Genomic DNA, 10,657 nt, shown 5'->3' on the forward strand with positions numbered 1-10,657 from the left:
GTAATCTGCGCTATCTTACATGAGCTTGATCACATATACCATGGAAAAGAGCCACCATCACCATCTGACCCAGGGCAGAAACTGATTAAATGGTTATTTAATTCTTTATAGCAGTGTTTTTTAACACTTGTTCCGTGAATCTGTCAGCCAAAGCATTTTTTGCTCTCGAGCCCAGAGGGATTTTTAGATTCTATCTCACAACTTGAACTGGCCAGGGCAAAAACGATATAATAAAAATATCATGTGTCCCTTGTGGCCATTATATTTTATAAATAAAATTGTTTAGCCGTACATACAGCTGACTACAAAACACGTTATTAACATATATAACGCGACATGCTCAACTCTCATTGGCCATCTGAATGGCTTGCAAAATGAAAGAAGTTTTCTCAAAGATTGAACAAGACCCGTTTGCTTTCTCCTCAGAGTATGATTCTGATGATATAAATTAGTTGGATAATAACTTGCTTATCTTGATCTTCAATCAAGCCACTTAAAATATTTTATACATATAAAGGGGAGAGATCATTTATCTTGTTCTTCATTGGATACATTTCTAATCCATTGATATAGTATATTTTGTATTATAAAGCAAAACCACACTTATTAAAGATTCTAGATGACTTTCTTAGCCAATTCTTTTGTGTCGTCTATTTGTTTGTTAATATCAAAAGATGGCTGTTATTGTCATTTACCTTTGTTTGTATTCCCTTTTTCTGTATCATTATCTGCATCAACCAAATCATCTGAATCTGAATCTTCATCGTCTCCAATAACATAAGGCACTGAATTGGTTGCTTGTGTCGTATGAACATCTTTTTCCTCTGGCTTAGCAGGTGGTGCCGCATTTAATCTGACCTCTGTTATATAACAATTTCTTTATTCTTTTTCTTTCTTTCTGTTTTTTTTTCTTCAAAAAGGTACCTTCATAGTCATATTCATCTAGTTCCAATGGCGACTTGGGTGCAATAACTACCGTTGGACCACCTTGCTTTCTGGCAGGCATTTGAGGTGGTTGGGGTTCGTTACGTTCCGATGTCTGTCGTCTTCTTATGGCTTCTGCATTTAAAATATAAGAACTCTTTGATGATACATCAAGGTAAATATTACCTAACTCCTCTTGTTCTGCAAGTTGCCTAGCGAAATCTTCGTCTGCCCTAAGCTGTTCATCTGGTGTGGAAGTGTGTATAGACATATTTCCTGCAGGTGGATGTACATGAATTACATCATTATCTATAAACGTCAGCTGTCACTCCTTTGCATTCTATTTTATTATCACTCACTCTTTTCGCTATTTTGTCTTTTGATGATGTTGTTCGTCTTTGTATATACATCATAATCTGACAAGTGAAGTGCTGATATATCTCCCGTCAAAAGATCGTCCCCATCATCACTTGGTAATCCCCTACCAGCAACAAAAAGATTAAGCAAACTCGGTTTCAACAGTATCTCCACACACACACGTTACTTGTAGTGAGCGTTGGTTGTTGGTATTGATGACCCACCAGCTGATGGATTTGAATTAAAACTGTTGTTATTTCTGGAAGCTTTGAATTGGTTATAGAGATCAAGTACTTTTCGTTTAGCAGCTGCATACATGTTAGTAAGGAAGGTATGATTATCTTGTTTTCATATTACCATTGCCTGCTTCCTTTACTTTTTCTTTTATAATTGGCAATTCCTCTAATATAGTGTATTTATATTTCATTGTTGTTGCATATATCTATTTTACCTTGGAGATTGAAAATAGAATCTTGTTCACTTCTTTCTTGGTCTTGTCTCGCAGGTTGTTGTTGACGACCTAACGGCTATGAGATAAAAAGCCCCTTCTCTCTCATTGTTATCTCTTACGTTGTCTGGCTCTTAATTCATCTTCCATAGCCAATTTCTTGGCAAACTCTTCATCCAACCGAAGCTGTTCCTCTAACGTTGTCGCTTGTGGTTGTTCATAATAAGTATAAGGTGCATTAGTATTTGTCTGAGGTCGTGGAGGCATAGGAGGAGGTGTAGGTTGGTAGTTGGGATCAGACATGCCTAATAGTACTTCAAACGATGATTCGACATTACCATTCTGTGTTTGAAGTATGGCCTCAATAATATCTACATCAATATCAGGGAATGCTTCTTTTAATGTTGAAACATTCTCTGGCAACTGCTCATTCACAGGAACAGCTTGTTGTTGTTGTTGTTCTGAATGGGTTTCTTCAGTCAATTGAACAGATTCTTCCGTGTTTTCAGAGCCTCTTGTATCCTGTACTTTGGTTTGCTCTGGCATATGCTGTTAATTATTGCTTTATACAAAGACCAAAAAAAAAAAGAAAGAAGAGAAAAGGAAAATCATGCTTTCATAAAAACTCGTGTAGTTTGAAACTCCACAACTTTATTTTCTTTAACCAGAAGGCTTTTGTCGTGTTGTATCATACATACGGATCAATCTTGATTGATCATTATCGTTCTGTGCAAACGCAAATCCTCTTGATTGTTTAAGTCGTTGGATCTTGCGTACCTTGTTCACCGCACGACGGAATCGATCCATACGAGGTCGATAATCAGGAAGGTTGTATTTCTGTATTTCTTGTATATAATGGTAACTTTGTGGCCTATACATACGCTTGACACTAGCAAAAATGTGAATATCTTAAATTTTGGAGTGTTCAACTTACTATTTCCACAAGTAATCTCGAAGGACACACATCAAGGGAACAATGATGAAAAATAACCAGTAGTTTATGTTTCCAAACAATTCTGGAATAATGCCATAGTATTCCATAAAGATGTCCACGGGAAGAAGTGGGCCAACATAGGATACAAGTGGTAAAAAGATAAACCAAATGACCATTGATCCTGGAATAGCAATAAATGTGTACTTTGTCCAAATACTACGAGAAATAAGTATTTGTTTTCTTCAACTAAAATCACACTCACTCTGTGATTAAGGCAGCCTTCCAGAGAATGGTTGCTAACGTAGCCGTAAATATCGTTGTTCCAACCCACCATTGTCCTCCAGAATGTCCGTTGGTAAATACAGAATCATCTGCAAAAGCAGCCATACCCAAGAAATAGAGCATCTACAGCAACTTTTAGTTATGGCTTTTTTTTTTTCTTTAAGTAACAACTTACAGCAGAGTGATATACCGCATTAAATATCCAGCCCCAAAACCGCTTTTGATTAAAGAATTCATTACGTTGACCAAGTGTGTACATCTGTGGGTACTTGTCTAACAATCTGGCCGAAGTAAACTGGTCAAACACACCGATCGCCATGGGTGGTAAAAAGGTAAAGATGACATTAAAGCAAGACATGGTCCAAGATTCGTATAATGTCTGTCCTGAAAATCCATTAAAGATAGCATACTATAACTATAACTAAGCTTCAAAGCACCTAATTTTATCTCTATCTCTCTTACCCAGAACTGTGTCAAGTACATGGCCACATTTTTATAAAAGTAAAAAAAGATCATTTTGCTCAGACGCTGATATGCCCATGCACCATGAACCAGAAGAAGCTTTCTCAAGAACCTGAATTGAGATATGGCAAAGTCGGCACTCCGAGCAGCTTGTAGACCTTCGACACCACTGATGCCTACACCAACATGGGCAGCCTGAATCATGGACACATCATTCGCACCATCACCAATCGCTAGCAAGATGGATTTTGAAAACTTTTTTACTAATTTGACAACAAGTGCCTTTTGTAGTGGAGATACTCGACAACAGATCACTGCCTTGCATTGTGTGGCAAGGTCATAAAATGTCTTTTCTACATCTTTTTCTAGAGCAAATGTAAGTGACCTTCCTTCGATGACAAGGGCTAGTGGCTAATATGATCATTGTGAATGAATGTTGCCTTGAATCTTTTATCTTACTTACATCCTGTTGTATCTGCGTACTGAGCTGTCCTAGTCTTTCTTGCAGAAACTTTTTTGTCGAGATTTGATCCTCTTCATTACAGACGACCAATTCCATATCCTCAGTCAACAGTTTACAACTATACCCAATATTGATCGCCGTCTCCTGTCGATCCCCTGTGAGGACCCAGACCTTGATGTTGGCTTCTTGCAAGGTATGAATCGTATCAGGCACACCATCCTGTAATTTATCTTCAATAGCAGTTGCTCCCAACAAGAGCATATCTTTTTCAATCATCTCTGCCGCATGATCCAATTCGTCTGCACGGTTGACAAGTGTCGTAGCTGCCTTGTCGTACATAACAGACCACTCTGTATACTCTTCATTTGATATCTCGCGCATGGCAAAACACAAGGTTCGTAAACCTTCACAAGCATAATCCTACAAGAAAATGAGCATTTGCTTGATCGCTAATCAAAATCATTACCTCCAAATGTGAGAGAGTCGCCGAGACAAATGGGTTTGAGCCTTTCGCCAATCGCTCCAGGATGACTGTATCAGCACCCTTGCAGTACAGTTTGATCTTGCCATCGGGCCCACGAAGGACGACAGACATGCGTTTACGAGTCGAATTGAACTCACACACATTCAGGATCTGATATTCTTCTTCAGTCCCTTTACGAATGCAATGGATCGAATGTGGTCGTCTGGCAACAAACTTGTATCCAAGCACATCGCTGGCTCCTTTCACTAGTGCACTTTCATCAGGGGAAGAGGCTTGGTAAATGATCGCCCCGTTCTCTGTTTCAGGAATGACGGTATGACAGGTCATCAAGGAGGTAAGAAATTCATTGATAATATGGTTATGTTGAGATGTCCGAAGGTGCTCTTCTAGTTGTTCAAACGAGAATTGACCATTTGCATCGTCATCTGATGTCGGTCGTTTATCTGGATCTGGATGACTGGCATAGGATAGGCCGGCGATGGAACATTGTCGAAACTCCATTTCGTTACAGGTCAAGGTCCCTGTCTTGTCCGAAAAGACATATTCGATCTGGCCGAGTTCTTCGATCAGGCTACTGCTGCGTGCTACAGCGGGCGTGTCTGTCTTGTCATAGTAAATATCCAAGTCATTGTCAATCATGGTCGATTGGATGTATTTGACAATTTCCATAGTTACCATCAAACTGAGGGCCTTTACGTTAGCTTTCTCTTTGTTATATGATAGTGTTCAATTGTGTATGTGGGTATATGTGTGTATGTACCTGATGGGAATGAAACTATTGAACAGGATCATAAATGTCAAGATATTGTATCCAACTTCCTTTCCTAGCTGTGTAATGGGGACCCCTACATAGTCGAGATTAGCTCCATTTCTTGTCTAGAAAGGGGTTAGTGTGTTGAATACAAGATGAGCCCAAACACTTACAGATGTCACATAATTCCCGATAGAGCATAGAACACTCATGGTCACGAGCATAGCAAAGAGATAGAGGATGTTTCTATTTGTCTTTCGAGTGACGTTTGAAGCCTTCGTTGGCTTCTTGCTTGAATTGAGCATCAATTTGGTTTCATGTCCCGTAAAGATGACGATACCATAAATCCAGCTTGTGTTTCGTAACTGAGCGCCTCTTAAAAGTAGCATGTTTGGATCTAGGGGAAACCTTTTTGTATTACCGTCTTCATTCTTTGTCGTCAAGGTACCGTCGTAGTTATATAAACGGTTGTTGGGTTGTTCGGATTCAATGATGCCTTCAAAAGTGGCTAATTGTGCAGGAGACACCATGGTCGCAGTCACGGGTAAGGCTTGTTTGATTTTAAGATTGACTTCACTAAAAAACAAGATCTATCGGATGAGAGAAAAAATAGACATATTTTATCGCACTTTTTACCCATCCAGGTTGCTTGTTTCAATGTAGCATAGACCTTCAGGCTCGGAGCTACTAAGCAAGATCAGATCGGCAGGAAAGAATTGAGCATTGTCCACTCTACAGATGTCTCCTACTTTTATTTGCCTCCAGGGCTTTTCAATAAATCGTGATCCATCATACACTTTGCATTTCCGAGCATTGAGTTCACTATCCGACTTATGTACTCCCTAAGATCAAAGGAGGGTGAGAGAGAACAGACATAGATATTTTATATTACATACGAAATCTTCAATAATTTCCTTAACCGCTGTGATCAACAAGACAATGACAAGCGGGACGAGTGTGGTGTATCTTGATGTAGGTGAAATATTGGGAATTTGCTATAATAATAATACATGTCAACAGCTGTGTTTCCCAAAATAGATTTTTTTTAAACAGAGAGAAAAAGTACCTGAATCCCGGAAATAAATAAGAAAAAGACATTGGCTGATTTACTAAACTCTTCATACAGAAACTTGGGTAGAAAAGTAAATAGGTTATATTTGGCTGTGGATACTGCGTTGGTCATAAAATGTTGTTGTTCGTTCATTTCTGGCTTATTCACATATATCCTCCGAGGGGATCCTTCGGGGACAGTGTTTTTAGTGAACCACTGTTTCCATCGAAACGGTCGTTTGTTGATAGTTTCCTTGGTTTCCTTGGCTGTCTGAGGCGTATGTTCTAACATTTCGGTTACTTCGGTGGCATTTAACAAGTTGGCATTCGAAGAAAAAGAGTAGTCTGGAACGAAACTGGTCGGCATATTATTATTTGGTTTCAACAGGCCAATACCTTCCTCATAATCCTCGGGCATTGTTCTACCGTCTTCTGAAGTATATGCTTTTGTATGTTATTGTATGTATTTTGTTATATGTATAGTGTATACCTGTTTCAAAAGAACGCACTTTTTTTATTAAATTTGTGCGAGACTTTTCCTGACTTTCCCAGTTGAAAGGAGAAGAAGAAGAGAAACTGCTCATAAAAAGTCTATTTTTTATATATAGCAAAAAAAAATAACAACAGAAAAAAAGTAAAAGAAGAGAGAGAAAAAAGGAGAAATAAAGTGATAAAATCTGATTTAGAAATAAAATAGCTACTAAATCTCTCTTTGTTGTCTAGAACTCGATTTTTTAAAGTTACATGATGATGACAAGGACTAATAATATGATCAACACGATGATAAGGCAACAGATACAATAACCTGACTTGGATTCTACAAAGGATGTTAGCAGTTGAACATGGCTCTCTTTTTATACTTGTACCTTCTTCCTTTTTCAAAATATCTGTCACTCGTCTCATGGCCGTCTTTAGTCTCCCCTCTGATCGATCTACTCTTTCACCCAAATCATCCAGTAGACTATATACATTTAAATATGATTAGATCAATTAGGGATATAAAACATAACACCAACATGACATGATCATCAATCTCTCTATTCATCGTTCCGGCTATCTCTTTTAAATTGATCAAGGTACTTCCCATAGCATCCAAATGGTGATCTTGTTCTTGTATCATCACCTATTGAAAAATAGAAAGAATATGAGAACGGGGATGAATCCATCATGTTATCTTATACCGTCTGTTGTTGCTGTTCACTTTCAATAAATCGACTATTTTCATTTTGACGTATCGTTTCTATAGACTTTTTTTTAAACTTAATAAAATAACACTCTCTAATTATATCTATTTTACTTGATTGGCCAAATGTTTATTACTATTATTCTTGGCTGGTGGATTAGCCAGTGTATTTCTTATGGATTGTATTCTATTGCGTGAATTATCCAAAAACCGTCTTCTGGAAGAAAGGTCTTTTTGAGTCAAATTAAACTGTGAGGGATTTGCTTGAGATGCCATAAAGGCTTCTTCGAGATCATCAAGATCTTGTTCGATAGCTTCTAATGCTGAACCAAGCTCATCTGCTGTCCATAACAATTCTTGATTCTTGGGTGAAGAAACGGTTTGTTGAATTCGTTTCCAAGATTCAAATAGATTGTTGGCATTAGCTAAACTATCCTCCACTTGACTACAAATAATGAGTAACTCTCTTGGTGTGCTACTAATAAACAAATAAATAAAAACCTTTTAACTATCAGAAAGGGATCTTGTTCCTCCATAAAACTATAGTTTGCATAAAGCAAAAGCTCCCTAAAAATAAACAATGTGCGAATTTCAGTAGACGTAGCCTGTGTCACCTGAGGAAACTATGTGGTGAGGCTAGGTGATGTTTATCAAATTAATTCATTCTCTTTTCTTCTTTCATCATCACACATGGGATGCAAGTATATCAAACTATGATGATGATATTGTCTTTACCTTCTTTCATTCTCGAAACTTCCATTATCAAGCAAGCAATAGAATACTTGGACCCTTGATTCTTTTTAAGGGAACATGATATCATTACGTAATACATGAAACATAGACTCGTGATGCAAAATGAACGTTTGATGGATTTTTCCTTGCATTTCTTTTTTTTTTTGTTTTTTGTTTTCATAAAAACCAAAGCGTGTCGCAATGAGATTGATCATTCGAGAAGATTATGAAGAAGTATCTGATTTTGTAGGCAAGTATCTATTTTAGAGTCTCTTGTTTTATCTAACCATTGTCTCTTTAGCTACTTATATCAAAGAGCGTATCAAGCAATTTAATCCTGATGAAAATCGTCCCTTCGTCCTTGGCTTACCTACAGGCTCATCTCCTATCGGTACATACAAGCGACTCGTTGATTTCCACAAGGCAGGTGAACTTAGTTTCAAGCATGTCGTTACGTTTAATATGGATGAATACGTTGGTTTGCCTCGTGATCATCCTGAATCATATCATTCGTTTATGTGGAAGAATTTGTTTATGCATGTGGATATTAATCCCGAGAATGTCCACATCCTGGATGGTAATGCTCCTGACTTGGATGAAGAGTGCAAAAAGTTTGAAGCCGAGATTGCCAAGGTGGGTGGTATCGAGCTCTTCTTGGGTGGTATCGGTCCTGATGGCCACATTGCCTTTAACGAGCCTGGTTCTTCTCTCACATCTCGTACTCGTGTAAAGACATTGGCTTATGAAACGATTATTGCTAATGCTCGTTTCTTTGATGGTGATATATCTAAAGTACCTAAACTTGCTCTTACTGTGGGTGTAGCGTAAGTAAAATGATGTCAATCATAACTGATCTAACACATCAATAGAACTGTTATGGATGCTCGTGAAGTGTTGATCATTATCACAGGTGCACACAAGGTATTTATTTTTTTCATTGGATCCTTTTTCCCTTCTAATTTTATACAATAGGCTATTGCATTAGCCAAATGTATTGAGGAAGGAGTCAATCATATGTGGACTGTATCTGCTATTCAGATGCATCCTAAAGGTCTGATTGTATGCGATGAAGATGCTACGCTTGAATTACACGTCAAGGTATAAAAGATATATCATAAATGATATAATATTAACATCAAAAAAAGACTGTAAAATACTTCAAGTCTATTGAACATGTTCATCATTCATTGATTGGTCCAGAGAATCTTTCGTTACAAGGAGGAGTAAAGCAATTGAAGCAAGTGATGCCTGGAGTCAATAACCATCGTCGTCCTTCTACTCCAATGGAATAACACACTTATAACACACTTAACACACTATAATGTACTGGAATTAGAAAAAAAATACGCCGGAATATATGCAAGTAACACAAACTTTTACCGGAAATTAGCCGCACATTGAGTCTTTTTTTATAATTTGTTCGAACCGAGCCTTGGATTACAATTATATGAACCTTCCCCTTTCTCTCTCTCTCTCTCTCTCTCTCTCTCTCTTTCTCTCCTGATATTCATTTTTACAATAAAGTCCTTTTTAAAAGAATTAGGTATGGACATGCCTTGAAAAAGAGAATAAAAGGTCAATTCATATAGCCCCTGTTCACTAACATCGTGTTCCCATTTTGACGCTTATTAGAAAAAAAAATGGAAAACAACAACCAAAGTACAACCAACTGCTCTTCCTGCTATGTACCTTTACCCGTTGACTCACGTTATCGTACCTGCCAAATATGCAGAGAACGAGTAGCAGCATCTCGCCGCAGACGTCGTGCCGAAGACCAACAAGAAGAAGCTGGCGTTGCTACTAGACCTAGAGGCAGACCAAGAAGAACAGTCGAGTCCGTTGATGCTGAAGGTAGACCCAGAGGCAGACCAAGAAGAACAGTCGAGTCTGCTGATACTGAGAGTAGACCCAGAGGCAGGCCCAGACCTGACCATGCCAACAGTATGCCAGCCGCATGCATCTCACAGTTATCCCGCCTTCGTTCTTTGGACCTTGGACGTATGGACAAGGAATGCTCACACTGTCACGCCCTACACTGGATTGATGAAAGGCAAGAGACATCTTCGATGAGAAATCCTAGCTGGGGGTCATGCTGCAATCAAGGAGCAGTCCAGTTGCAACTATTACCTGATCCACCTGAGTACTTGAAGGACTTGCTCGAACGCACAGACACCCAAGGTCGTCACTTTAAAGACAACCTTCGTCAATATAACGCTGCCTTTGCTTTTACTTCGTTGGGCTGCGATATTGTTTCGCCTGAGGATCGTGCCAACAACAACAACAACAACAGCAGCAGCAGCAGCAGCAACAACAATAACAATAGAGGTGGATTAAACGCCTTCCAGATCCATGGCGCACTTTGCCACCGTCAAGGCCCCCTTGACTCCAGTTGAAGGCAATGAGCCTTCCTACGCCCAGCTATTTATATTTGATCCTTCCTATGCCGCTGAAAGAAGACAAGCACGAAACAGCAGCCTTGATCCTGAGATCGTTAGGGAGCTTTCGGTCATGCTTGCTCAATGTAACCCCTTTGCACGTATATATCGCCATGCACATGAGATATTGAGCAACCATGAGAGCAGCAACA

The 10,657-nt window shown here is 38.8% G+C and overlaps 5 protein-coding genes across 5 annotated transcripts; 2 read left to right on the top strand and 3 right to left on the bottom strand.

The window, feature by feature from the left end:
• Nucleotides 1-1,093: 1,093 nt before the first annotated feature.
• RHIMIDRAFT_72025 (uncharacterized protein) lies at nucleotides 1,094-2,314 on the bottom strand. The gene is made up of 5 exons (XM_023615608.1): nucleotides 1,852-2,314; nucleotides 1,733-1,801; nucleotides 1,639-1,683; nucleotides 1,469-1,589; nucleotides 1,094-1,405 (listed from the first exon to the last, which is right to left on the bottom strand). Exons 1-5 carry the CDS (start codon nucleotides 2,273-2,275, stop codon nucleotides 1,276-1,278), a joined length of 789 nt encoding a protein of 262 aa, XP_023462391.1. The 5' UTR covers nucleotides 2,276-2,314; the 3' UTR covers nucleotides 1,094-1,275.
• Nucleotides 2,315-2,389: 75 nt separating this feature from the next.
• Nucleotides 2,390-6,447, bottom strand: RHIMIDRAFT_207708 (phospholipid-translocating P-type ATPase; the record flags this gene model as incomplete). The annotated part of the gene is made up of 12 exons (XM_023607002.1): nucleotides 2,390-2,618; nucleotides 2,664-2,879; nucleotides 2,926-3,068; nucleotides 3,121-3,354; nucleotides 3,408-3,818; nucleotides 3,871-4,290; nucleotides 4,337-5,036; nucleotides 5,115-5,230; nucleotides 5,279-5,681; nucleotides 5,742-5,943; nucleotides 5,998-6,100; nucleotides 6,172-6,447. The coding sequence occupies 12 exons, from the start codon at nucleotides 6,445-6,447 to the stop codon at nucleotides 2,390-2,392; spliced, it is 3,453 nt and encodes a 1,150-aa protein (XP_023462392.1).
• Nucleotides 6,448-6,822: 375 nt separating this feature from the next.
• Nucleotides 6,823-7,896, bottom strand: RHIMIDRAFT_72156 (uncharacterized protein). Its single transcript, XM_023615609.1, has 6 exons — nucleotides 7,840-7,896; nucleotides 7,453-7,783; nucleotides 7,337-7,402; nucleotides 7,172-7,278; nucleotides 7,022-7,116; nucleotides 6,823-6,972 (listed from the first exon to the last, which is right to left on the bottom strand). The coding sequence occupies exons 1-6, from the start codon at nucleotides 7,872-7,874 to the stop codon at nucleotides 6,896-6,898; spliced, it is 711 nt and encodes a 236-aa protein (XP_023462393.1). The 5' UTR covers nucleotides 7,875-7,896; the 3' UTR covers nucleotides 6,823-6,895.
• Nucleotides 7,897-8,245: 349 nt separating this feature from the next.
• On the top strand, nucleotides 8,246-9,559 carry RHIMIDRAFT_268289 (glucosamine-6-phosphate isomerase 2-like protein). Its single transcript, XM_023612063.1, has 5 exons — nucleotides 8,246-8,320; nucleotides 8,372-8,894; nucleotides 8,940-8,991; nucleotides 9,043-9,168; nucleotides 9,216-9,559. Exons 1-5 carry the CDS (start codon nucleotides 8,272-8,274, stop codon nucleotides 9,360-9,362), a joined length of 897 nt encoding a protein of 298 aa, XP_023462394.1. The 5' UTR covers nucleotides 8,246-8,271; the 3' UTR covers nucleotides 9,363-9,559.
• A 151-nt stretch (nucleotides 9,560-9,710) lies between these two features.
• On the top strand, nucleotides 9,711-10,463 carry RHIMIDRAFT_247608 (uncharacterized protein; the record flags this gene model as incomplete). Its single annotated transcript, XM_023610424.1, has 1 exon — nucleotides 9,711-10,463. The coding sequence occupies one exon, from the start codon at nucleotides 9,711-9,713 to the stop codon at nucleotides 10,461-10,463; it is 753 nt and encodes a 250-aa protein (XP_023462395.1).
• Between the last annotated feature and the right edge of the window lie 194 nt (nucleotides 10,464-10,657).

The sequence above is a fragment of the Rhizopus microsporus genome (assembly GCF_002708625.1).
Source record: "Rhizopus microsporus ATCC 52813 unplaced genomic scaffold scaffold_22, whole genome shotgun sequence".
NCBI classification, from domain to species: domain Eukaryota; kingdom Fungi; phylum Mucoromycota; class Mucoromycetes; order Mucorales; family Rhizopodaceae; genus Rhizopus; species Rhizopus microsporus.

Coding starts and splice junctions, on each gene's coding strand:
- RHIMIDRAFT_268289 (XM_023612063.1), top strand. CDS start 8,272: ATGAGATTGATCATTCGAGAAGATTATGAAGAAGTATCTGATTTTGTA. Junction 8,895..8,939: donor GCTCTTACTGTGGGTGTAGC/GTAAGTAAAATG, acceptor ACACATCAATAG/AACTGTTATGGATGCTCGTG. Junction 9,169..9,215: donor CGCTTGAATTACACGTCAAG/GTATAAAAGATA, acceptor CATCAAAAAAAG/ACTGTAAAATACTTCAAGTC.
- RHIMIDRAFT_72156 (XM_023615609.1), bottom strand. CDS start 7,874: ATGGAGGAACAAGATCCCTTTCTGATAGTTAAAAG. Junction 7,784..7,839: donor CCCTTTCTGATAGTTAAAAG/GTTTTTATTTAT, acceptor CATTATTTGTAG/TCAAGTGGAGGATAGTTTAG. Junction 7,279..7,336: donor GTGAACAGCAACAACAGACG/GTATAAGATAAC, acceptor ATTTTTCAATAG/GTGATGATACAAGAACAAGA.
- RHIMIDRAFT_72025 (XM_023615608.1), bottom strand. CDS start 2,275: ATGCCAGAGCAAACCAAAGTACAGGATACAAGAGGCTCTGAAAACACG. Junction 1,802..1,851: donor TGAATTAAGAGCCAGACAAC/GTAAGAGATAAC, acceptor CATAGCCGTTAG/GTCGTCAACAACAACCTGCG. Junction 1,406..1,468: donor ACAACCAACGCTCACTACAA/GTAACGTGTGTG, acceptor TGTTGCTGGTAG/GGGATTACCAAGTGATGATG.